This window comes from Strigops habroptila, chromosome 8 (genome assembly GCF_004027225.2).
Source record: "Strigops habroptila isolate Jane chromosome 8, bStrHab1.2.pri, whole genome shotgun sequence".
NCBI classification, from domain to species: Eukaryota; Metazoa; Chordata; class Aves; order Psittaciformes; family Psittacidae; genus Strigops; species Strigops habroptila.
The window spans coordinates 44,272,818-44,299,401 of record NC_044284.2 but is presented as its reverse complement, the minus strand read 5'-3'; the positions used below and the strand labels follow the sequence as shown (position 1 = coordinate 44,299,401).

General features: G+C 50.3%; 1 protein-coding gene across 3 annotated transcripts in view; it reads right to left on the bottom strand.

Annotated features, from left to right (window-relative positions):
• Positions 1-26,584, bottom strand: part of NOS1AP (nitric oxide synthase 1 adaptor protein) — a 39,551-nt gene that overhangs the window by 8,278 nt on the left and 4,689 nt on the right. For 2 of the 3 annotated variants that reach the window (XM_030495169.2, XM_030495171.2), the window contains exons 2-6: positions 20,911-20,982; positions 2,042-2,134; positions 1,652-1,725; positions 1,085-1,193; positions 708-849 (exon numbers count right to left, since the gene is read on the bottom strand). In XM_030495169.2, coding sequence (XP_030351029.1) covers positions 708-849; positions 1,085-1,193; positions 1,652-1,725; positions 2,042-2,134; positions 20,911-20,982 — 490 coding nt within the window. The remainder of the gene's footprint in view (positions 1-707; positions 850-1,084; positions 1,194-1,651; positions 1,726-2,041; positions 2,135-20,910; positions 20,983-26,584) is intronic. The other variant, XM_030495170.2, reaches the window with a different exon arrangement.

Here is a 26,584-nt window from a genome sequence, read left to right as displayed (position 1 = left end):
AGGAAAGCAGGAAACCACAGCACAGCCCAAGCTGCTCCTGTTTGGATCAGGGGAATTAGCACCCAGCACAGGGCAGCAGGGCAGGGCAGGCAACCCACACTCAGACAGCAGGGCCACCAGCATCTCAACGGGCAATGGAGGTGTTTGACCAACCTCTTGCAAAACATCTGCCTCCCCTCCAGCAGTCACTGGCACCAAGGAGCATGGCAGCTCTCCAGGGCCCCACAGAGCCCTTTGCCCATGGGGCTGAGAAGGGAGAGGGAAGCCCCAGGAGCTTGATGCAAGACCACAAGCACAGCTACATACATGCAGGGAATTGCAGAGCCAGACCTGGCCCCATGAGCACCTCAGGATGCGAGCAAAGTCTGTGCTTAGTGCCTCTTCTGTGGAAGCAGTGAGGAAGTGTTTGCAGCATGTGCAGCTGAGCATGGAGAGTATTTAGGCACCCAGCAGAGACCCAGGCGCCGCTAATGGGCTCCCAGCAAGGGTGATGTCTGTGAGAATGACAGCTAACACCTAGCAAAGGCTCCTTGCTGGGCAAGATCCCAGCTTGAGCCCAAAGCACCACAGGCCAGATTGCTGTGCAAATCCATTCCCCGCAGGCGTCAGACAGCAAGGAGCCGTATGGGAAGATGGTAACTCCGCAAACCACATCTGCCAGGCTCCAGGACCCTCACATCACACCCGCCTCCATCCTTGCAGAGTACCTGGGACATCCAGGTCATCCCCATTCCTCTCACTGTCTCCGTCCTCCTGCCCATCTGCGTTTTGCTGGGTGTGCTGCAGGCTCAGCTTGTGGCAGACCTCAAATGCCTGCCCCACTGTCCGGACGATGCGCATGGCTTGGCTCTGCAGGAGGAGAGGAGAGGAGGAACTTAACCTCAGCTGGGCTGCCCCAGCCCAGCGACCTCTCCAGCCTGGCACAGCTCTTGGGGGTCTCTGTGTGCTGCCACATGGACTGAGGCACCAGAGCCCAGATCACCAGGGTGCTCTGGGCTGCCAGCTGCAGCACAGTGACAGGCTCCCGCTCCAGTTGCCCCACCAAGACCCTGCGATGGCAGGATGCGCATCACAGCATCTCTACCTTCTTCTTGGATTTGAAGACGTTGCACCTGAAGACATTGCTAGACCCATCCCTGGCAATATAGCTGAAGATCTTTAGGTCCTGGGAGTCATGAGACACATAGAATATCCTACAACGACAGAAGGGAAAGGAAAATATCAACATGCATTGTACCCACATGCCCAGGAGACTGCCAAGGCCACAGGCAGCGCTTTGCAGGGCACAGGGTGCTGGCAGCTGCCCAGCCTCTGCAGCACATCCCTGCAAAATCCCATCAGAAACATTTTTGGCAGTGGTTTTGCCTCAACTGGGAAAAGTAGCCTGCTGACACAGCAGCAGCAAGCATTTTGCAAAAGCAGCATGGGCTTTCTTTGCTCAGTCCCCAGGGACAGAGCCAGCGGCCCAGGAGCCCTCCAAGGACCAAGGAGAGCAAAGCTCACCCCTCCACCTTGCCTTCTTGGAAAGCTGCCCTCGGTGGGCATGGTGGCAGCTCTCCTTGGTCAGTCGCTAGCACAGTGCTGGTGTGGTGTGGGGTAAGTACCACGGCAGAGCCATGCAAGCCTCCATCCCCTCACCATGCAGACTTACCTGTAGATGGGATCGTGCATGACAAGCATTTTGTTCTCGTCCCAGGCCCATTCTTTTTTCTGCAATGAAATAAGCTGAAAATGAGTACGTCAGATGCTGCCCTTGAGATCAACGACAGGGCAAAGACAGTCCGGGGACAGACCGGGAAACTCTTGTCACAGCTTTGCTGATGATCATCCACAACACTTTGGTGAGGGTCGGGTCCTCCTGAGGACCAACGATGTCCCACATCACTTCCCATGGGGCCCCTGAGCCCCTTCTACACCTGCATCAGGACTGGCTCAGGCACGCTGTGGGAACATGGCTCAACTGAGGCTGATCCCAGCCCAGCCCCCCCCCCTCCCAGGCCAACAGAGTTTCACCACTGCGCCAAGGACCAGGGCTGCCTACCTTCTTCTTCTTCTTCAGAATGACCTTCACACCATCCACTGACACAATGAGATTCACTTTCTTCTTCTTGATATTCTTGGCTTTAAATTCATACTGCAAGGGATGGAAGAAAACACCTGAATTAGCCTTCTTGCATCAGGAAAGCCCCAGGAAGGGCTGAGAAGGCTCTGATATGACGGGGTAAGAGCGACAGGGAAAGGTTTGCTTCCTTGAGCACATGCCTGCACCAGCGTGCCCACCCATACTAGGACAGGACAGGAGGCCATTTTGCCCTGCAGTATCCCTGTGCTCAGCATCCAGAGGAGAACACCCTGAAGCAAACTGGCCCCTGGATGTGGATAGCGCTTTGCTCAGCCCAGGGTGGTTCTGGAAGTGTTAACTTGTGTTCCTCTGCCCCTCCAAAGGGCCATACCTCCCCTGAGAGAGACTGCCACCTCCCCAGCCCTGCCGGCCCTTGGGGCTCTACAGCCTGGCCAGGTTTGCCCCACTGGCTGTGACCATTGCTGAGCTCTTGTAAGGGAAATGGCATTTCTACTGGGCTTTTTTCTTGGGCTCAGTATAAAAGTGAAGGTGACTGCTGAGGAGTCTGTGAACTGCTCCAGGGGAGAGAGGATAATGCAATTACCCACTTCAATTAAAAATCACTGGACAGGAAAAAACCCAACAAGAACTTCCAAAGATCAGTGACTAAACACAAAGCTCTGGTCCAGCCTGGGGAGAGAATTGAGATGCCCCAAAATCCAGCTACTTTTGCATTTAGTCTTACAAGCGGGGGGTGGGCTGGCAGGGGAATAGGCTAGATGAGCCATTTAGGCTGAGCAACCTCCTGCTGCAGGACTTTTAGGGACAGAACTAGTTTACCATGGCTGCACCCACAGCAGGTACCTGGTGTGGTGGTCCCGCAGGCAGGGTGCTCTGCACAGCCATGGGAACAGTGCTCCCCCTTCCTCTATGCTCCCGCAGTGGCAGAAAAGCCCCGCATCCTCACACATCCGAGAAGAGCAATTCAATTTATCCTCTCATTATTTTGCCAGTCTCTCTGCAGAGGGAACACAGGGCAGGCGCCCCAATGCAAAGCTCTGCCTCCAGTCCACACTGAGCCTTGAGCCTCAGTGTGACATTTCCAGCACTGCATGATGTATTCACTTTGGCAGCCAGAGCCAGCAGGCAGGAAAACATGCTGGCCCTGACTGGCGATTGAATGATAAAGGGCCTGAAAATACAATTCCTTAAAGCCATTTTAAATTCGCCGATGGGGATGGGAGACACAGATGACCCGGGTAACAGTGGGAGGAGTGCAGCTCTGCCCTCCCCAGTGCACGGACCAGGCAAGCTGTGTAAGCCCATCCGCACCAGGGCTGAAGCCATGGTGATGGGCTGGAGAAAGCAGAGCTCAGACTCCCACTATGGCTACAGCCAGCCTCAAAATCCCCAGCACATACACATATGCTGCTTGCACGGCTTATTCCTCACAGACAAGGCTCCCACCAGAGTCCCTCATCAAAGAGCCCATGAGGGTGGGTTTCCAAGCCCCATCTGTTATATTTCCCTCCCCTGTCATTACAAGAAGTGAAACTGCATCTAAGAGCCTATCTCTGTGCCTTGCTAAGACCAGTACCAAGATCACCAGCAACGTGACTGGTACCTAACACTAAAGAAATGTCTTGATTTAGCCTTGAAAAGGCGAGCTCCAGCCCAGCTACCTTGGAGTAATTAACCCAGCACCTTCTGGAGCTCTGCATGTGATTTTTCCAAGAGCTGTGGGCTGAGATGGATGCTCTCCACAGCACCTAGAGTGACTGCATGGCACCTTGCAGCCTGATTTATTGGACCTAATGATCATTGATTATAAACATCAAGTTACATTTCTGTGCTGCTAGAGCTGTGGGGTTTCTATTCTGGGTCATGCCAAGTGCTAACTAATGTGGGCTTGGAAGAGACAGCAATCCTGAAAAATATCTCAGGGTTAGAGAGACTATTTTTAGCCTGGTTTTGGGCAAGTAACAGCCCCAGGACAGCAATGCAGACAGGCCAGGATGTTTCAGCAAAGATGCTACTCAGCCTTGGCATATGTTTCAGGGACAGAATTGATGCAGAGCTCCTCAGAGATGCTTCCATAATCCCTGACTGCAGGCAGAGGATTCTGCCCAGGCTTGCCCTGGTAGAGGGCAGTGCCACAGGGAAAGCTCTGCTGTGCTGAAGCAAATTCCCCTAGTGCTGATGGCTCAGGGCAAAATTCCAGCAAGAACCAACAGAAGCAAAGAAGTTAAATTCTCAAAGGGCCGACCAGCCAGATTTGTTAAGTCCTTGCCTAAATCCAGGCCTTTATCCCGACAGCGAGGTGAGAGGCAAGCTCCTTTGCAAGTCCAAGCCATGTGCTTAAAAAGCTATTGCACACCCTGCCCCATCCTGCCCTCGTTAGTACAATCACTCTGATGAGTCCAGATGCTCTTTGGGATACATTTCCCATGCAACAAAGCACAGCTCTAGCCAATAAAACACTAACGAACTCATGCCCAGTGGGACTCTAATGAAATGCTAACTGTAATTTAATAACAAATTAGCAAGGAAGAGGATTCAATAAAACAGCAGTTCAGATGAGTGGCCTCTCGCATCCCTGGGCTGCACAGGTCAGGCACGCTGAGTCCACAGGCCAGGAGATGCACTGCTTTCAGATTTGAGTTTGGGTAAATAGGTGCAAGCAGGAAGGAAAAGCTCTCAGGAGAGAGGGGCAGCAAACCAAACTGAGAGGGAGCATGTACAGCTCTGCAGAGCCTGGCACACCACTCGTGCACAGCTACCCTCCCTGCTTACAGACACAGCATGCAATTTGCTCTGCCTTGTTCACACGGCTAATTCAGCAAACCAGAGGGATTTCACCCAAAGTAGTACCTCTGGCTAAGGTCAAATGGAGCATTAGGTTCACACAGTTCCTCTCTGTGAGATTTGAGCCAGAGACTGTAAGGGATGCACCCCAAACTGTGCAGAGCAGAATGTGTGCTCAGACCTGACAGCTTACGGTGCAGCCCTTCATATTGGCAGTGACAGTGCCCTGCCATGCCAGGATGCTGCTTGCTGGTTATGGCAGGAGAAAGGCACGTCTTACCACAAGCCCTTGCACACCGCAGCAAGCCCCTGCAGCTCCCAGGAAGGCAGCAGCTGATGGTGGCAGGAAGGAAAGAGAATTTGTGCAGTTTCCCCATGATCCCCTTCGGTTCCACACCATGTAGCATTTCACATTTCACTGTATTACTTATGACTAACTAAATGGTATAATGGCCAAAAGAGCTTTCTTGGCTGTCAGCTCTGGTAGTTTGCCCATCGTGGGCATGATTCTCAATCTTTAAATACCTGTAATAATACTATAGGTTTGGGTTAATTATATTAATTCCTGGCTATAGCAATGTGGCAATCCCAGAAGATAGATAAGAAATAACTTCAGGGAAATACAGAAAATGGAAAGAGCAAAAAAGAAACCCAACTGTTCCTGGACTTGCATAGCTCCACAATCAGCCTCCAACTGAAGTTCTAAGCATTCTACTAAAATTTGTAAGCAAAGATTGGAAATGGACATCTGAGATGTGCCAAAGTTAAAAAAAAAAATAAATAAAAAATCAAGAAGATGGTCTCACTGATGAAAAAGTATTAGACCACTCGTAAACTCCAACCAGATGAGAAATTAATAAAGATTATCCCTTAATTTTATACTGCCCACACTAAAAATATCCATCTCTATTAGAAAAGAAACATCTATCTCAGCAGAGGAGGAGAGGCTTGCCATTGACCTCAGGTTAGTGGGAGTCTATTTTCAACATCTGTCTTTTATGCAGAATTCACCATTTAAATAACTTTAGATGGAAAATAATGCCAGCTGGTGTATGCATCATTACACAACACATTCCTACTGGCAGAGTATTAAAATTGCCCTTTCTGAAGAACAGAGTAACATATGTTGCTTAATAGAGAGTGCATGTAACCTTGTCAGCTTAGAGTAAAATTATGTCTGAATCCGAATGCGATGGGTATGTGTGAAAAGCACGGAAAACTCAGCCCTTAGAAACATGTTACCCATCCCTGTCACACTCTTTCTACACAGTAAAAGTGTAAGAAAACTTGTAACCACTCACTGCAGGAAAGGTTAGGCAGATCAGCCACTAAAGAAGAGAGATGATGTCTTTCTAGATTCATCATGCCCCCACATGAAAGCATCTGAAAACAGGTTAACCTGAATAGAAGTGTCCTCATTTCATTCCAGCCCATCTAAACTGCAGCAGTTAGAGATTTAAGTCTGCCCAGTAGCACTCTCCACCAGCAAGGGAAGGTACAAGGAATCCTGTATGGTCAGATTGTGCTAGCAGAATACAAATAAGCAGAAAATTCTTTAATGGAAGTTCCCCCAAATGCACTGGGCTGTCCCTACCCCCTTCTAGCTCTTACCCCCTCCTCCAAAATAAAAAAGAAACGTCACAAGCTTGTACTGAGGATACTGGAGAAAGAGCAGTCGTTTGAGAATTCGGTTAATACGGATAAAGCAATTTCCACAAAACGCATTGCTGCTCTGCTAGGCTGGGAGGCAGGAGACAAAAATCTTTTCTAAGAAAAAGCACAGAAAGGGTGTATTTTTTTTTTTTGCCAGAAAACTGTATTTCTTTGTGTTTATGCAAAAGGACATGAAACTCTGAGCAATGCCAGATCCCACAAGGCCAGCACTGCTGAATGCGAAGGGCTGGCTGGCAATGTGAGGGCTGGCCCCTGCGATGTGAGCAGCCTGCGGTGATGCCCCTGCAGCTCTGTCCCTTGGCACCTCATCACGCAATGAAAGCACAAGTGCGGGGCTGGCACAGGGCCCGCAGGGGAGCAGGGCAGGGTGCTGGAAGCCAGTGTACCACTGCCTTGGCACCCTGTGACGGCTCCTCTGCACAGCTGGCTGGCACAGCAGCTAATGAAATACCTTCAGAGTTAGACTTTAACCCAAGGTCAGCTCAGGCTAATGAAAGATGTGGCAGACTAGCGAAGGCTTTCCCAGCACGCTGGGGGGAGGAGCGGTACTGTTCTCTTGATGAAGAATTAACTTATTGCAAAGTGACAGCTGAGCTTGAGTTCAATTGGCACAGACTCCATGGCTCCAAGAATTAACGACTGGAGGGGAAACCACATACCTCCTCGCAATTTCTGCTGCTGAGAACACAGGGAATGAAAGTAAATCTCAGAAATGTACAAGAGATCAGGCATAACCCACAGGAGGGAAGCCTGAGAAACCTTGCTGGATCCTAATAGCAGTAATTGGGAGGAATGGCAAGCAGTGGCAGCGTGAAGAGGACAAGGATTTCACTTTACTGAACCACACAAGGAAATGGCACAAATACCAGTGCACATGGATGACTGACAGCCACCCACAAGCTGTGTGGGAAAGGGAACCTGGGAGGGACATGGCCCTTTCCTGACCAGAGGTGCCAAGCTGCTCCAGGGATGGGCATGGAAAGCAGGAGGAGCAGGAAGGCAGCACCTGCTGCCCACCTAGCCCTTTGCGGGTTGAACAATAGTCAGAGCCTGGTGCCAGGGTCCTGCCAGAGTGTTAAGAGCAGGGTGCAGCCAGGAACATCTCATGGCTTCTTTTTTTCCTTCTGGTGCTTTGCTAACAAGAGCAGTGTGACTTCCAGTGTTGGAGGGGCCACATCACTCCAAGGCAGGCAGCACAGTGAGCGTAGGTTCTGCAACGTGCCTGTGTGTCCTGTGAGCCAACAGTTTCTTGGGCCAAAGGCTGGGAAAGCTTGCCAGGTGCAGAGGTGGTGTGCCTTAGGCCTGGTGGCATGACTAGGGGATCCATCAAATGCGACTGTGCCTGACAAGGACAAGCAAGCTGCAACTCCACTGTGCAAAATAAGCTGGAGATCTTGTTAGGATCACGCAGCACAAGCCCAGACAAACGTAAGTAGGGGAGGAATAGGCATAGAGAAAGGCTTCCCAATGAGTTTCACCAGGAAGCATTGGCCTCCTCCAAGAGGAGCCTAACCATTTCAGCTAAATGAGAGACGACAACCAGTATAGCTAACTACAGTGGCAGAAAGAAAGGAGCACTAAAGAGGAAAAGGGAATGATTTAAAACACAGCTTTGGCACAGTAGCAAACAGATGCAACCTGGCCAGGAGTAGCCTCACAGATCAGAAGTCCCTAACCATCCAAGCCACACAGGGCTGGCAATATTGGGGTGGTGTCCATCAGACAGCTAGGCACGGTCTGCCACATGGCGGGGAACAGAGGCAGCACTGCCTCTCCTGAGAACCTGGCTGTCAGACAGGGCAGCAGAGAGCCAGGGGTCCTGCCAGCAGGGTACCCAGGGGTGGAGCATCCCTTCCGCTGTGGGTTCCTGCCCTGAAAGCAGAAAGACACCTGCCAGCCTGCATCCCCCTCATGCATCGCCCCAGCTTTACTGGGGCAGCAGTAGATGTCAGGGTATAAAGCAGCTGGAAAGTGGGATACCTCCCCGGAGGGTGTTCAGCTTCATCCAAGACACATTTCTGGACAAGGCTGCAAAACATCTGACAGTCCACTTTTCCGGGCTTCACTTTAAGCCCACAGGGGACTCAAGCTTGCTGGAGGAGAGCACACTGGCATACCTGCTTAGCCTAGTAATCTGATCAGTAATAAACAGACTAAAATGCGTTTTTAGAAGACTGCCTTAAGCCACCCTACCAAAGTGCTGTGCTGCTGCCTGTGTCTGTCAAGGACTCCCCTGACCCTTCATCATGGACAAGCAATCCCACTGCAGCTCCAGTGAGGACGTGTTACCACGCCAATTCCCACATTCAGCTGTGAAGTGCATACCATGGGCATGCCCATGTACCATGCACAAGCAGGTTGCTCACCTACGGGATGCCAGCAGCACCTCTCTGCTCCCTCCCTGGGCTGTAAGATGAAGGACGACAGTGTGGAGATCATTTGGTGTGGTCACTTTGCTTGCGCTCCCCTCTCCTGCTGCCAAAACCTGGGACAAAACCAGCTTGCAGCAGGGGTAGCTCCCACAGTGGGTCACGGAATCACAGGGGCATTTGGGGGCAGAACCAAGGTTCCCACTGGCTACATCAGCAAGCCACCAAGATGGCACGAGCAAACATGCTGGACACCTCTATCACCCTGCCAGCTCAGATTTGAGCTGCTCCTCAGGCTTAAATTTCCCCCATCATCCTGTCTATACTCCAGTGCTGGTGGTTTTGCCAGCAGCTAGACTTCAATCAAAGGGCGCAGTAATTTAGAAGGGGGAGAGGAGTAATGAAGTATGAGATGCTCGTTCTTGGGCTTAACAATGCTTTTTAAACTCTTCCATGGTTCCTCAGAGTTTGCATTTGCACATATGGGAAAATGCTGCTCTGAGGTGCAAGTGTTTGTCTGAAATAAGATATGATTTCGGTTTGTACTGACAAGGTCAGTGCCTATTTTCCCATCCAACTTCAGGTTTAATTTTGGTAACTGTCTGTGATGGTTGCAAGTACTGATGGGTATAAATGGGAATCGGTCTAAAAATACCCATGTTGCGAGAGCCACAGAGCAGAGTTATGGTTTGCTGCTTTGAAACAATCCCTGGATCACAATATACCCATTTATCACATGAAATATGTTTTCTAATAACATTGAAACATACTGATAACATACTTCACAATAAATTCCTTCTGCTCGGTTTGCTATTTCCTAACAGATCCATTGCTAGAATCCAGCCTTGATCCATTTCCTCCAATCTCCCCTCGCTACCTCCAGGTTTCATAAGATGAGCTGGCAAACTGGGATACATCCACAAGCCGTCTTCAGTCTAAGCAGTTTCATAGGAATCTCAGGGAAATCAGAACTTGCAAAAAATAAATCCATATCAATCATAGGGTTAAACAGAGAAAGTTCTTCTACATAACAGCTCATTCTCACCCCCTCTTTCGCAGACTTCCATTTACAAGATGATTTACCTCCCTTACAAGAAATCCTTAGGGGTCTCATATCTCTCTGTCCCAGTCTTAAATTGTTGTGATTTAAAAACCCCCTTAAGATCAGAGATTCAAAGAAGACCTGAGACACATCAGTGTATCTCCTCTCCCAAGGCAGTTTGCAGCCATTCTGCGTGCCATGGAAGCCCAGCGCTCTGCAGGGTGATGCAGCAGCATGGTACACATGGGACGCAGCTGGTGGTGCAGGAGCACACTTCCCAGCAACATCCCTCAGCTCCACAAAGCAGCTCAACAAAGCCACCAGGAGGTCCCTGCGCACGTGTTACTGTTTGCTTCATTGGGGCTTAACTAATGCTGAGCTTATAAGAGAAAGCTGGGGACCCCATCCCATCCCAGGCATAACATTTTTCCCCTCAGCTTGGGTACACATAGCAATGGCTCTGAGTGGAAGTGACTGCTCGTGCGCTGGGAAAAGCAGCCTCTCTCAGCCAGGCGTGAAGGTCAATGGAGACACAGGCTATTCCCAGCCTTGCAAACATCTCTAAACCCCTTTCAGAAATCCAAGGAAGCAATAACAGCACAGACTGGACCTGTGTGGGAGGCAGCAGGCTCCCACCTGCCTTCACATGCTGCCATCTCTGATGGCCAAGCATGGCACATGTGAATTAACCAGTGGGAGGGTGCTACTGGATACTGGTCAAACTGGTTACAGAAATAGCCAGGCTTTGAGCTGCTCCCTTCGGATAACAAAAACAAGGGGCACACTCTGCACATATCTGCAGGCTCTGCTGTTCACAGCCCTGGAGACACAAGAGGTGAGCTGTACACATCTTAATATTTACCACCTGTTGCTAAAATAAGCAGAAGCACATTCCTTGAAAACCCCACATCTGACTGGAATTTGTGGTGTTTTTAATCAGATACACATAGGTTCAACCTATGAGCAAAGGCAGTGAGTGCACAAGCTGTTTGGCAACAGCTCCTCGCAATCACCCTTTGAAGAAGGTAAGAAGCTACAAGAGCCTAGAAATGGCCTCTGTTCATCCAGCCTACACTGGGTTTCAGCCCGTGTGCTAGAATGAACTTGGCTTAAAGAAAAGCATTGCCATTTGCAACAGTTTAGTCATGCTCTTTATGATAATCCCTAATTAAACTCCTGCATCTTCCCGGCACCAGCATTACCCAGTGCCCTGTGGGGCCCTGGGAGTGCCCAGTGTTGAGCAGCACAGGCAATGCCCAGCCAGGCACCTTCCTCCACCTCAACAGGAAAACAAAAGTTCCGTGTTCAAGATTTGCTTTCTTCCCCGCATGCTTTCTTTCTAAGACACCCCCTGCTCAAGGCAGCTGAGATCATCCCCACCTGCAAGGAGGGGGCTAGAGGCAGAGCTGACACCATGGAAGAGTACAGAGTCACCCCAAATTCACCCACAGGGCAGGTGACAAAGAGAGGGGCACCGTAAGAACATACCCACACAGCGCTTCAGGAAGGTGTCAGCTCAGCAGAATGAGCCGAATCAGAACACAGTGAGATTTACACCCCACGTTGTGAAACACAGCATTTACTTTGGTATTTTTTTACTGCTCACCAAAGAGCTGCTCTCCCACAGTTGCACAAAAGCTTGAGCAAGACCAGTTAGAAGGCAGATGAGAACAGCCAAGCAGAAGAGCAGTGAGAAACTGAAGGAAAGCAAGCTGGTAATACTGTAACTAAATCAGCAATTTTGAATTCAGACAATTAATGAAGAATGAATGAGTAGCAGCATTAAATGCTTAACACATCAGAAACAAGCCAGCCCTTTGGGGCTCATTAGATGCTGATGGAGTTCAGCAATGTTTCCGGGTTGTATACTGGAGAAAAGAGGTAATTATTCATATCACACTTGTTTCATGGTTCCTATTTTGGCAATAAGTAATGCATGTATTAAAAATCATTCACTAAATTCTACCTGTTAAAGTCAACAAGTCAGAATAACATCCTTTAGAGAGATTTAGAAAGAATCATAGAAAAAATTCCAAGCTACTGAAAAGTTCCGAGATTTTAGGCAGAGTTAGAAAACAGCCAATACAGGACTTAATATCAAGCAAAAGGATTGCAGTACAACTCAGCACAGCACTAATTCCATGCAAATTGAAATCCTAAACTATCTCAATGAAATTAGAAGTGTACTTCACAAAGCTATTAGGCTGGCTAAGAAACTAAGAGAATACATTGCCATTTCCCCTTTTGCATGCATTTTGACAATCACAGCCCAGATTGAGGGGCTGAAACCCACTTCACCAGTGGAGCCCCAAATGAAGCAATGACAGACAGATGACAGCATACTGCTGTGCAACCAGGAAACCCCACAGTAAGGAGAGCACAGCAATGCTCATTTTTATGCAGGTCTGGAAGAAAAAAGAAGTATTTGCTATCTAGGGGTAAGCATACAGGAATTCGGCATCTATTCACTTCACGTTGATTTTATATGGCATTGGCCAAACAGCCTCCCAGAAGAAAAAGGAACAGAAGCTGCATCCACAAGATGCAAAAATGCATCTAAAAAACCCCCTGGAGGCATCAAAAGGTGTCATCCCAGTGGAAAGGACACTAGGAGGAGAGTGTGGTCCTGGGCACATGAACAGGACAACACACAGCAAAATAGAAAGGCAACTATCTCAAAACATGGCACTGTTGAAATCACTACTAATATAATCCATCCTGACTTAACATGTTCTGCTTTATCGTACACTTCAAAGCAGCAATAGAAAAGAGTTTAGAAAAAAGCAACAAGAACATGAGGCAGGTTTGCCAGTCCCAGGGGTTAAAACAACTCTTAGCTTATCTAAGGAGTAGGATAGGAGGGAGCTTGTCCATAGCTCAGACCTGGCACTCAGAGAGAGCTTCCTCATGCCAAAGGCTCTTTGGGCAAATGCAGAAAATGGACTGGCTGGGAGTTGAAGTTGGATCCATCTAAACCACAGAAAGACACATCCTTTTTTTTTTTTTTCCACAGGAAGCTCAACAGGACCTGCACTCCAAATCACACTCACCACCAGCTTTGTGCCTATTAGTCTGCGTTTCTCTTTTTTAGATATTGAGGATTTCTTAGCCTGTATGTAGAGATCAGCAAAAATGTGCTCTTTGTGTTTCCAGTACTGGAGATATACACACATTCCTGAAGTTCCCAGGAATCAGGGAGTGTTTGAAGGAGTCCAGACCAGTCCCATCCATCATGTTACAAGGGAGTAGAAAATGTCATAGGAGCAAATGCCAAAACAAAACTGAGGCCTTTGAAGGGATAAAGAAAGAGATGGCTTTCCATAATGCATATCAGTATTGCAATCCAAGAACACCACTGTAAAAGATCACAGTTGGGCTCTTTAACTAAAAAGAGTTATGCTGAAATTTAACCATCTTTGCTGGGGTTTCCTGTGGTGAATACTGACTTCAGGATTATTTTTGCCATTTCTGCTGACAGAGAACAGCAGTTTCTATAGGCAAGCATATGGCAGGAGAACTGGGGTCTTCTTCCTACCATGTTAAACTCATGCTGGTGAAAACCAAGTGACAGAATAAGAATCACTAGGGTCCTCATTCTCCATCAGGGAAGCCTGGCCTGAGAAGGAAACATTTTCTTCTCTAAAAATTCATCCAAATTTGGCTATGTTCTTCATCTAGAGGCTTTGCCTAGGTAGACGTCACTCCAGTCTGGGAAAGTCCAATCCTTCCAAAAATCCCAGTTAAAGCACATCACCCACTGGCTATCACCTACAGGGACACCAGAGCAGCTGGGGACGGTGTCTGGCCACAGTGCGATGCTGAAAGCAGCAGCTGTTGTGCGGCCATCACAGCCTCCCCACAGGGCAAGGAGGTGCAGGCAGGAGGGGGCAGGAGACCTCCAGGGCTTTCATTGTGCTTTGCATGCTACAGCTCTTCACTGGGACTGGCAGAATGTGCTCTCAACTCCTTTATCTTGTTCTCAGCTGTGCTTGTTCTTCTGCTGTCCTACAATAGACACATTCTTTGCTCCAGCTCCCTAATTAAACAAGATCCATTCCACAGACCAGCTCACACAATAGCTTTTGCAGCCTCTCCTCTTAAACAGATGTGATCCTTTCCTCTGCTCCCGCGCACCACAGGAACAGGCCATAACAAACCCACCCTTACAGCTCTCACAGCCACAAAACCCCGTGCCAAAATCCTTCTCACCTTGCTGCAGGCTGCGAGGCAGGCTCTGACACTGCTCTTCCCCCTTGGCCATTTGGTGTACAGCGTCCCCTGGAACATCTTCCTGCTGCACCAAGCCAAAACCACCACGAATTAATTTTAGCAGTGAAGAAACTGGGGCACGTGGCATTTTTTTTTTTTTTTGCAAGGCTGCAGCTCCACGCTTTGCCTCTCTTCCGAGAGGACAATACTTCAACAAACTAAATCAAGGGGTCCTTGGCCTTTGAGGACCAGCAGAGAAGCACAAAACCAGAAAGGATCATACACAACAATAGCATTTAAAGTGTTGATTTCAGCTTGGTTTAACTTTCATCCAGTCTGGTTCCCTGCACAGGGATGCCTCCCTCAGAATGAGTCTGACAAGTCACTCAGTCTCCCTGTGTCTTGGTTTTGCATGCATAAAACGGATACTAAATATTGCTTGAAACCTGACCTCCTGCTTGTGAGGCGTTTTTAGTCTTTGCTCCCTTTTTCCTAAGCTATTTCTCCCGTTAATCACAGAGCAAGAGCCAGGTACCACCTCTGGACACACTCATGCCTGGCTGGAAAAGGCAGCTGCTCAGGATGCAGCCACTTGTGTCCCTCGTGCTCAGGTCCATACATCAGCTTTGGCAGTCAGCACAGGAGAACATTTGGACCCCACTTCATCCCATGAGTAAAACACTGCCCAAGAGTAAAAGGGCAGCAAACTGATGAAAGCCTTTGATTTATTAAAAAACACACAAAAATTCCATCTTGCAGTAAACCAGAAGACAAAAACTCCAAATAAAAGCAATGCCATGCATGTGAGGAGACACTAACTCAAAAGGATTGGAAAAGGGGGATGGGGCCAGCAATCCACTATGCTGACCAGGAAAGTGCCGGGAGACACCAAGATGAGTTGCAGACCCTGAAATCAGCCACAGCTCAGTGTTCCCCTCTTACACTTATTTTCTCACCTCAACAACCTCTCAGGTGCACCAGGAGCTTATCCTTATGCACAGTTAGGAATTTAGTTTAAAATGCAAAGATAAGTGGAGAAGGTTATCTTTGCTAGCAAGTTTCTAGCAGCAGAAGAGGCTGTCACCTCTTCATGACCATGGTGGAGCTAGAGAGCGCTGAGTTGGGTACCTTATGGCTGATGACACTGAACACAGCCCTTTCCCTCAATAGCAATAATTTCTGCAGAGGTTTATGCAAGTTAGAGGGTCAGGCAATCAAAGGCAGCCCTGTCACCCTGCTGAAGGAGCAGAAAGCTATCAAAGGATGATGGTTTCTGTAAGAACTCTTCAAAACCTCACAAACAACAATTACCAATGCTCTCATGACCCCAAATCCCCCAGAACAAGCTGCAGACCTCCCCCTTGACAGCCAGGCTAATTGCATTCATGCCCATCAGCCTGAGCGTGCAACAAATCACTCCTTTCTAGGCAGGAGGAGAAGCCAGAGCAGGCACAGAGAGCAGGAGAGCCATCTCAGCACCACCAGCAGCTTCCGCAGCATCTGCAGTACTGCAGACGTTACATGTGTCAGTGCTCCAGCTACACCGCGTCCCTGCGGAAAGCAAGGTTTGCAGTGCCAGATTCCCTGTTTCTAGCGCAGCTGAGCCCTGGCGCTGAGCTGGGCCTGCTGTGCTACCAGAACCATGTGTGCAACATGGGGAGCGTCTAAGGAACTAGCCATGGAAAGCCAACAGCACCTCTCCATCACGCACCGACACCCCTGCACATGTTCTGCTGAGCCCAACAGGTAACACAGCCCATTAGTGCAATGCTTAAAGCCTGCTTGGAAGGCTGAGGAATTTCTGAGGAAGAACAAGTGTGAAGAGGGAGGAAGAGAAGGGAGCATAAGGGTACAAAAAGGGACAGACATCTATTCAATGACTTTACATGCACATGGATTTAGAGAAGGGGTGGGAGCTGGCAGGGCACCACTGGCTGGGAAGGAGCAATGCCAAAGGTCTGCACTCTCCCCCACGTTCAGGGAGCCTGGCAGACGTTATTCCCCTTCTCCCTTGAGCTCCCAGCAGTTATTTGCCGATGGCTCAGATGACGGCATCAGCAAGCTGGAAACGTGACTCACTGAGAGCGATGGTGAGGAAAGCCCCCAGCCATGGAGCCAGATGAATCACAGGGAGACACTGTTGGTCCCAAGAGAAGGAAGAAAGCCCAACAAGGAAAGGCCAACCCAAGAAAACACAGGGCAAGGATGCGTGACGGGGACACAGGGGACAGGAGGCACTGCTGCCTCCCAGCTTTTTCCAGCAGTTCCAGTCCTGCCCTGGGCTTGGTGCCTACTTGGCTCCCAGCCCTCTCAAAGGCATTTGAGTGGCTACAGGCCAGCATCACCCACCAGGGCATTGCTGCTCGCGCTGGCATGCCCCACATCAGCTGACGTGTTCCTGCCAGAGCCCTGAGCACCACCTGCCCACAGGACACTTGCCCAGAGCAGAAGTGCTCAGAGAGGCAGGAGGTACGGTTAAGACCACACACCAGCATGCACCTCCTGGCTCATCAGCTTTCCAAAGCATGCTCCCCCATCTGGGTTATGGTTTCTTTCATCCTTGCTGGCTCCACAACCAAGCTCGCCATCCAGCTAGGAAACCCCTGCTCTTTTCCAGGCTGGACCCTCTGCCATCAAGCTCTCCTCCCCACCACGGTTTGGAGCCTGGCCACAAGGAACATGTTGCTGCCCTAGGCCTGGGAGAGAACTCTTAGCTAGGTCACTGCTGGAAGCCAAAAAGCAATGAGTTTATCACGACTTATTCACAAATCCAGCTACCAGGGAAAGAGGAGCATGACCATTCCTTGTCTCCTCAGGACCCACCAGGTCACACGTTTGGCTGAGCCCCGTCATTCCTGCCATCGTGTGACCCAGCAAGACCGGCAGACAGCTGGAACAAGCAGTACTTGCTCATGTCTGCCAGGAACCACCTTCCCAAAGTCCCTCCGGCAAGCAGTGCTCAAAACCCCATTCCTACCCTGCTTTCTCTGGGCCTCAGACCTTGCTTTCCAGCATTAATGGCTCACACTTCACACCTTCTTACCAGTTCAGAAGCCCACCCTCTGCCACATGGAGTCATTTTCCTCCTTAAACTTGTAATTTTACTATATGTGCATTACAACAGAGTGTATACACAACTTGCACTACTTGATGCTGCCAGTAACCTTTAAAGCTTCACTGGAAAGCATTCATCACATCCTGACCACGGCATTAAATGAGACACCCAAGCCAGGGCCACCATGCTTTGGCCAACCCTCCTGGAAACCATCTCTCCCCTATAGGCAATCTTGGTCAAAAGGGTGCTCTGGTGAACCTGAGTTCACTGATGAAATACTCACCACAGGATGAGATCCTGACCTATTTCGTGCAATTGAGTAGGCAGCATGCTGTTAGCAACACCAGACTAGCCATTATTTTATTATCAAGTTAAGTGGCACTGGTGGTGCTGGGAGAAATACAGTGAACTTGCCAGGAAGCCTTCACGCTTTTTACTGCAATTGTCAGAGCACTGAAAGAGCAATTGAAATTATTATGGATATCCCTTCGGTTCCTCCCAGATCTAATACAACATAATCTTGTTCATCTCAGATAATCACGTCAAGTCATTAGCTCGCAGATAATTCACCTCGCGCCGAGTGCTATGGCTTGGCAAAGAGCAGGCTGTGCTCTTAAGGCAGCCAAAGCCTGAGCATCTTCCAGCCACTCCCCTGCCCACCATGCAGGTCCCCCACAGGAGCCAGGGGAGGGCTGCCCCGAGACAGGGCTCTCATGCACACAGGGCCAGCTCGCTTTCAAATCCTGCTCCATTTTATGTCGGGTACAGCCATGCTGCTCCTTGCATGATGAAAGAAAAAGAAAAAGAAAAAGAAGGCATCATTGTAAATGACTTTTAAAAATTCCCCATGGCAGGAACAGGAGCATTTCAGAAATATTTTAATTAAATGAGATCAATATGACACCAGGCGCTCTACACAAATAACTGGCCACATGCATCAATTTTCACACCAGTCCGACTGTGCATGTGGCTTGCAGGCGATGCAAAATCTTATTTTAAAACAAGCTAGTTGAAATTCAACAATTTTGCCAATTTGCTAAGATAGAGCTCAGCTATGCAAAGCAGCAGAAGCCCCACAAAATCAGATGTACCTGAGAGAGTAGGAGGTGTAGAGGAACTATATTTTAAAGTGCTTGAAATGCCTGCTTGTTTTAAGCTTGCAAAACTCAGCTGGACTCTTCCCAGAAACAGCCTTGCAGAAGACTTCTACAGAAGCTGCTTTTAAGAAGCATCTATAAAGGATATCATCCCTTCTGGCACCAAAGAAAACCCAGATTAAAGCTGCACTCAGCAACACAAGGAGCAAAAAAAGGATGATCCCAAATTCTCTAGAACAACCGCACCAAGACCCAGCTAGGTAGCACTGGAGACATTCCAGGAGCACAAAGAGGAAAGCATTTGCATACATTTACATCGTGACAATATAAAAAAAATATATAGTTATTGTTGTCATTTATAGCTGGGAAGATGCATCAGTTGGGCTCTTGCTCTCCGACTCCCTGTATAAAGTCCCTCTCAACCCAGATCCACAAAATGGACTAGATTTGGACTTAATATATACATCTCGCTCTGGTGGAGATGTTCTGCCATTGCTCTGCTTTGCTCTTGGGAGACTGGCAGCAGGGCAGCAGATCCCAGCCCAGAACAGGAATCCCAGCAATGCTGGCTATGCCTCCTCTCTGCCCCCAAAGGGTCAGGTCTCTATCTAAACAGGAAGCCATGAGGAAGCCAGGCTCAGCCAGGCTCAAGATGCTCACCCTCCAAGTTCCAACTGCCAGGGAGGAGAGGAGATGCAGCTGCTGCTCAGGGCCCCATTCCTCCCTGCTCTCAGCTCAGCACAAGCAGTTATGGGGGGCTTCCAGGATGCTCTCCCCCTTGGCACCCCCAATGTTGGGCAGGGTTCTTCCCCACATCTTTACATGTAGTAAACAGAGGCAAAGCCCAGTGAGCAGCCAGGGTGAAGGCACCACTGAGAAAGGAGATTTGCAGTGGAAGCTCCCCCTCCTTCACCAACAGCGACCAACTCTGAACAAGCTGGGACACAGCACATTCCCCTAAACTGCATTAAAACCATACAAAACCTCAGGGTCAGCAGCTGCTTCACACATCACACACAGAACCACTGCAGCTTGTTTTTGATGATCGCCCATCACTTGCTTTCTGTGCCTAAATAACCTTTTTCTTCCTCTGGTTTCCCCATGCCAATATTTGGGGATTACTTTATTCCTTAAAGAACACAACTACCCTTCTGGTTTAAGAAGGACACACATTCCTTGACCTCCAGCCAAGCCAAAACCAGCCCAGCCAGCAAATGCCCTTACAGTGCCACAGTAACATCTTGCTGCTGGGTGCAAGGCCAGTGCAGAACACGGGAAACCAGGGAAGGGCTGTACGTGTAAACTCCTGTCACACAAACCATACTGGCATCCTCTTTACAAACAGCACCCCACAACAAATAAACAGACATTAAAAGTCTCTCTGGCAGATCTCATCGGCAAAATCATGGCCTTTCAATGACTTGCATCTCTCCTATCTTACACTAGATCGGGAACACCTGACCACACATTTTGAGCACATCATTCACCATGAGAAATCATTATTTTACCCTAATTTGTGTCCTTTCTCTGCCATTCAGAGCTTTATCTATTAATTTTCGAGACTATGCTTAAGTTTCCTTATATTGGTCAACAAGGACGTTCTGGTGGTTTTTTTGTTGGAGGGTTTTTTTCCCTAGGGTTCATCTAAGCCCTCAAAATTGTCAGGTCAAGGTCCAACCACAGCCCAAAAGGCTGTCTCATGTGAAGAGCAGTCAAGCTCCTGCTGTTTTAAACCTGGGGGCAGTGAGCTTGCTGGGTGTGTGGTTTGCTCGCCTCCCATCCTGTCCTTGATCTCCTTCCATTGTGCAGGTGAGAGGCCAGGGATCAGAAGAGCAGCTCCTCTCTTGGCTATTGGCCAAGCATTATATGGCAAGAGTGCCCCATATCCTGACTGTAATTATTTTGGGAAGCCAGATGACTTCATTGCCAGCTGACATCCCCTGACCTACTCGCTGTTAGACAAGCTCGCTGCTGGCAGGCCCCAGAGCTCGTTACTCAGTGCTTTAATTTGCACATTGCCATTTACCGGGCACTAACATGCTGGCGTATCGAGGCAGCGCCTCAATTTTCATGCGGCTGAAGTGCTTATGCAAGCAGTAAAACACAAATGTGCCTCTTCACAAGTAGTTTGCTGTTACTTTCGAATTGGGACTGACACGAGGGAATCCTCTGAATCGTGGACATGCTACAGTTTCCGTCCAGTGGTGACAGCCCCACACCCCACACCTACCTTCCACCCCATCCCTGCCTCTCCAGCACACGCTCCTGCACAGGACGCAGCACCATGAGCATGGATACAGCCCTGATACGGCTCAGGCTGCAGCTAACCCCAGCCACAACACACAAGATACCAGGTACCATGGGGGACCGCTAGTGCCAGGGGTGCTCCAAACGTGATAGTGTGGCACACGAAGCTTGCAGACATTGTGCTTGGGTTACATGGAGAGTTCAATGGAGAGAAGTACAGTGAAAAATACACAGTTACGAATAACTTGGAGGACAGGACTTATGTGAGAGAAGGCTGTAAGTGTAGATGGAGGAGCAGAGTCCCTGCTGCCCCATCACAGAGGGGGAAGGAGCATCCTCACCACACTCACCCTGATCCGCCGCATGGCTGTTACGATCTCCACCCGGCTGTTCGGCCGTGGCACATCCAGGCTCCCGATGTACTGCAGAGAACGAAAGAGCAAATTAGTCAAGTTTCCATGGCACCGGAAACCTCATGGTCCCACCATGGCTCCAACTACATCCCCAAAGGGAACCCAGGGTCACTTCTGGGAAATAGGCAGCATTTTGCCTACTGCACCTGAAGCCTCGCAGCCCTCCCACCATGAAGATGTTCCCTCAACACAATGCTTCAAGGATTCAGCAGCCCTTTTTCTAACAATAAAGTAACTTCAGTAATCAGGCCAGCAGACCTCATTCATCTATGCTGTGATCAAAGTATGTAGCTATAAGCCAATATAGCACTGAGTCACCTACTGTAGACCTGGATATTGAAATATCCTTAAAATAGCTGGAGCAACCTGTCCTGTGACAGACACTTCGGTGTTTAATTACAGCCCTGCCAAAGCCTTGGCTGTTTTTGCAGCAATGCTGAGCCTTCAGGCCAAGCCTCCAGAATAAAGGAGCCGCTTTGCTATTCAAAGGGGACCAAAGGCAGCGCCACTGCGACCCAGCACGGAGAGATGCTGAACAAAAACCTTTTTAAAGTTAAAATGGAAGAGGGCAGATTCAGAAGAAGGTTCAGAAAACAGACAAGCAATGAAGAGTCAATGCTGAGCGCTAAAAACGTGTAGTTAGAAGAAAAGCGTTTTGAGTCTATTTACTAGCCCCCTGTGCTCCCACGCTTCATCTCGACACGAGCGCTGACGTAACCCTCAGCAGCGCAGCGCGGGCACTAAACCCAGCAGGGCTATGTGTTCCTGTGAATACAGCCATAACCTTCACTGACACCATGAAAACCCAGGTCACTGGTTTCAAGCACCATTGCTGAGATGGGTGCTTAAATGGCTGAACATGTGTTAGGGATCACCATAGAGGCAGAGACCACAGAGAAGGGTTATTTCTCACCCAGCATCACTGCAGGCCTCCCAGTTCCTTTCCGCTGGGACACTGCTGCCACCTCTATCCATGGCACAGCGCTGGGGCTGCATAAGCAAGCCTGGGCTTTGTGTGTGCATGCTGTCCCAGAGAGCCCTCCTTGCTACCCCTCCACATCCCAAACTCAACAAGGCCACCCACTTGGTGCGGTCATCCCCAGACGCACGGCTCCTGCCCCGGGTGGATATGGGGCAGACGTCCAGCAACCAGCACCAGGCAGCCAGTGCTGAGAGGAGATGAGGATATAAAAATAAACACCAAACAGCTGGTGTGTTCATCACGTGCTGAGCAGGCTGCCACGGTGCAGGGCAGCTTTATGTAACTGGGAATTAAAGTCCACGATGCACACTGCTGGCAAACACGGCTTTAGTTGCCCAGACCCCAATCACTGAATGCCCCACTGCAAAAGCACAGGTCTCAGTAAGTTTTCAGTTGCATCCCCTAAGCAACTGAACTAAGCAGAGCCTTCCCGCCCCTCAAAGGTTCAGGTCATATTAAGAGAAGCATCGTTGACGTCAATCAATTCCCTTTTCTTATATAAAGTCTGGAAAACACCAATAAAAAGTAGGAGACGAGGAGAAGGGCTAAGGCCATGGGCACAGGGTCACCACGCAGTATATAAGGAAGGCACCTTTCCTCACCTTCCATTGCCAGGCAAAAGTCTCAGTGGCACAGCACCTCTGAAACCAAGCCTCCCCACACTGCTCTTCTGCAGGGGACCAGACAGCACTGCTTCCCACTCACCTGCAATGGACGCTTCTTGGCTTAAATGAGGACAGACTTTTGCAGCCAGAGGATGCCTATCTTCTTCTAGCTATTCCTGACAGCATGAGGCCACTGCCACTGGAGGGGTAATCATTTTCCTTCTCCCTACATTTTCCTTCCCTAGGCAAGCACAGAATGCAGCCACATGCAAGGACAAGGTGAGTGCTGGCAGCTATAAGCTGGGCAGGAGATGGCCCCATCCACCACTGGCTCCCACAGCCACATGAATTCAAGCAATGCCAACCGCCTGGCTGATGACCACAGCAGCAACACTCAGTCATGCCTGTAATTGCATGTGTGAGCTTGGGAGGGCTGGGCCGCTCCATAAGCAAGTGATGGAATGGAAATCAGACACCTCCTGGGACTGGGCAGCACCTCCTTGGACATCCCTCATGTGAAATGGCACCAGCAACAGGAATGTCTTGATGCTGTCCTATCCACACCCCTTTCTTCAGCTATTCTCCTCCAGCCCATGTTCAGATGTACCCAAACCAAGAGACTCCAGTCACAAAGCATGGAGGATTTGCCTTTGCTCCCAAACCTGGGCTCCTACGCATCCTGCATCCTGTGGGAGTGTGCCCCCACCAGAGCCTGTGGCACCTCCTGCCCCAGCGTGGGCTCACTTCACACAATTACTGTGCTCACAACTCCGAAAACACCCACCTCTTCCTCCGCTCTGGAGGCAGGTATTTCTTGCATGTTTCACTAAACTCAACAGATGGACAAAGTCTCCGCAGATTACTTTTGCCTTCCGGGCATAAATCAGATGCGGGAACTGCACTGCAGAGGAGTAATCCTTCACAATGTGGTGAGTGTTGCCCAAAAACCATGAACTTAAGAGGTCAGCCTTTTAGCTAAACTACTATTTCTCAGGCAAGGAGCGGGGATGGCCTGAGAAACCACCTGTATTTACCAGTGATTTGCAGGCAGTGAGTGTATCAAGGGCTGCTCCTGCTCTGCTCTCCTCTAGTCCTTCTACTCATAGCACCAAACTCCATTTCAGGCAGGGGTGTGGGGATAAAGCAGGCAAGGCAGAGGCAAAGATCAATGAAGCAGCAGGGTACAGAACTCCCCATTTATCACACCCCCAACACTGAAACCCAGCTCCGCCCTCCCAGGGCAGGAGCCCCAAGGACCCCAGGCATGGGCTTTTGCCTTCCTCTAAAATCCATGTGCCCCAAGCAAGGTGCCAGGCGCAGCAGTGGCCCACAGGGGCCCACTTTTCAGCTCCCAAACCTCAGGCCAACATCTGTGCCAGTGTCCATGCCAGCAGGTTGACCCTGCAGGAAAGGGAGGCAGCAGGGCTGGGTTTGAGCATGGGGAGGAGAAAGGAAGGCGCCTGCAACAAAAGGAAGGAAAATAAAGCTGTGTGAAAGAGAGGTGACAAAGAAAATGAACCCAAGAAAGAACCCATCCTCCCCAAGCCCCTGGGAACCAAGGAGGAAACCGTATGTACGTATGCAGGACGCAGCTTTTCCAGACCCGTGGCCCCACCACCCTGCCAGGGGATAGGGGCAGAGGTGGAGCCTCCCTCTTGCACTCAAGAGCCAGGCAGAATCAGTGGGTCACCGATCCCCATGCTCTGAAGGCAGGAGGCACGGCTGGCAGGGTGGGGAAGGCAGCCTCCTCCTCCCAGCCCAATTAGGAGAAGAAAGGCCATTCGCTCACAGTGCCAGTGAATGGGCAGCCGAGAGGGTCCCTTCTGTAAGGAGGTGCTCTGGCAGCCCCACAAAGGCAGCCCTCGCACTGCAAATGGACAGAGCTGCTCAGGCTGTGTCGCCCAGCAGCACGGCGGGCAGGCACAAAGAACCTATTTTGCGGGGTGCTTTCGGTTCCCTGGGAGCCCTGCTGCTCCTCAGCCTCGTGTGTGGGATCCAGCCTTCCATCAGTCCTTCCAGGACCCCTCTCCTTGCCATGGCTTGGTGGCCATCACCCAGCGGGCTTCTCAGTACCAGAAGGGGGCTTACTCGCTGTCCCCCTCCCATGCAAACAGGCTCCCCTGTCTGTCCCAGGCATGGCTAGAAGGGGCCTCCAGGCACAGCCCACACCATGCACCCTCTGCCCATGGCTTACAAAAGACCTGTCCAGCTCAGGGAAATACCAGTCCTCCTCTGGCCAGAGGAAAAAAGAAAACAAGAAAACAAAGGAGAGCATTTTGCCAAAGCAGTGTTTGCACAAGTCACTTAGTTTCTCATTTTTCCTTGAGGTTGTTTTATGCTGCTTGTTTTCTACTCTGTCAGAAGTGAATTTTCTTGAGAAGCTGCTTTTTCTGTGACAGCAGGTGGCAGATATTTTCGGAAAGCCGAAGGCCGATTGCATCCCTGACAGGGAGACACCTTCCAAGGGGTGTTGATGAGATCCCTTGCAGGTGATGGGCAGTGGTGGGCAGCAAAAGCCTTTCCGGAGAGGAGCTGCTGCCTTCCCAAGGGAGGCACACCACTGCTCTGCCAGCCCAATACTGCGTGCATAGGTCAGGGCTGTATCATACCCAACTTACAGGGGCGCCCAGATTGCCTGGCTGCCAGGTTTCCAGCTTCAAAAGCCACCCTGAGTCAGAGAGCTTGCCAGGGATGAGGAGCAACTGCTCCTGCAGAGGAGCTGCAGGCAGGCAGCAGGACAGTGCAGACAGAGGAGACACGTGGCACCAGCCCAGGCTGGGGCATCACATCACGGGCTACACAGCCATCCCCAGGGACAGGAGAGTCTTGTTCGAGCAGGGGTCCTCCACCTGGGCTGGGGAGGGGTTACTGAAGGTACCAGCAGCCGGGTTGGATATGGGCCACGAGGGTCCCAAGGTTTCTGTGGAGTCCATCGCAGCGTGAGGCTGCACCAGGTACTGAGACATTGGCCCGTCTCAGTGTGGCTCAGACCACACGTCTGAGCCACAAAGCGAGGGCCAAAGTGCTTGGGCACCAATCCCCAGCCAGGCATCCCAAAATCAGAAGCCTCTTTATTTCCCCAGTGCCCTGTCTGCAGCCTGGCTGATAAGAGCTTCTTCCCAGGCTGCTGCCATCAGGGAAAATAAGGAGAAATCCAGTTCCCAGGACTTTTTCCGTCCCAGTGCTCCTGCTCTCCTGTTGCCCACACACAGCCTGTGCCCAGGGAGCCACAGGGCTGGGCTGGCACAGCCTGGCTCTGCCCTGCACCCCAGGAACACCCAGCCCTGCTGGAAGGAAAAGGGGGAAGTTTACTCAGACTGCAGTGGTGCAAGCTCAGAGGCCAAAGGAGATGGAAAAGTCGGGATGCCAGCTGACTTCAATGGAAAAAAGCCGCATGTTTCCAGCCTGAGCCCAGTAGAAGGGTGCAGGGGGCTCTCTGCTGAGCTGGAGGGTTCCAGACCTGCCCAGTCCCCCTTAACAGAGCTCTGTACCCTGAGGACACCAGCTCTGGGAGCCAGGTAGTTTAACACAGCGTGTCAGACCTATCAACTCATCAGAGCTATGCAACTAGACCATGGGCATTAACACAGAGACACCTCATGTCACGCAGCACTGGTCAATCTGATGCCCTAAGGATGTTAGTGCTTCTCTGCCTGCTGATCCTACAAGTGCTTGCACTGCCTAGGAGCTGCACTGGGGCTTGAGTCCCAGAAACACAGAGCTCTTGGTGGTCCCAAGACAAGACCCAGCACCCACCCTCCCCTCTCACCAGCCAAAACAGGGGCTCATGTGGCAAGGGGAGACACCTTTGCAGCAGGATGCAGCCCTGCGGCAGGGACACCAGGGCACTGGGTGAGCGGGTGCAGCAGGAGAGCTGGAGTTTTTCCATACCAAAGAAGTAGGGCTGTCCTCTCACTCCTGTTTCTGTACCCCACCCAGCCACGTAGCCCACAGCTGCCCCCACGCAGGGCTGAGCTTCCTGCACTTACACCCAGCTACAGCCTTAACAGCCAATTCTGTGGAC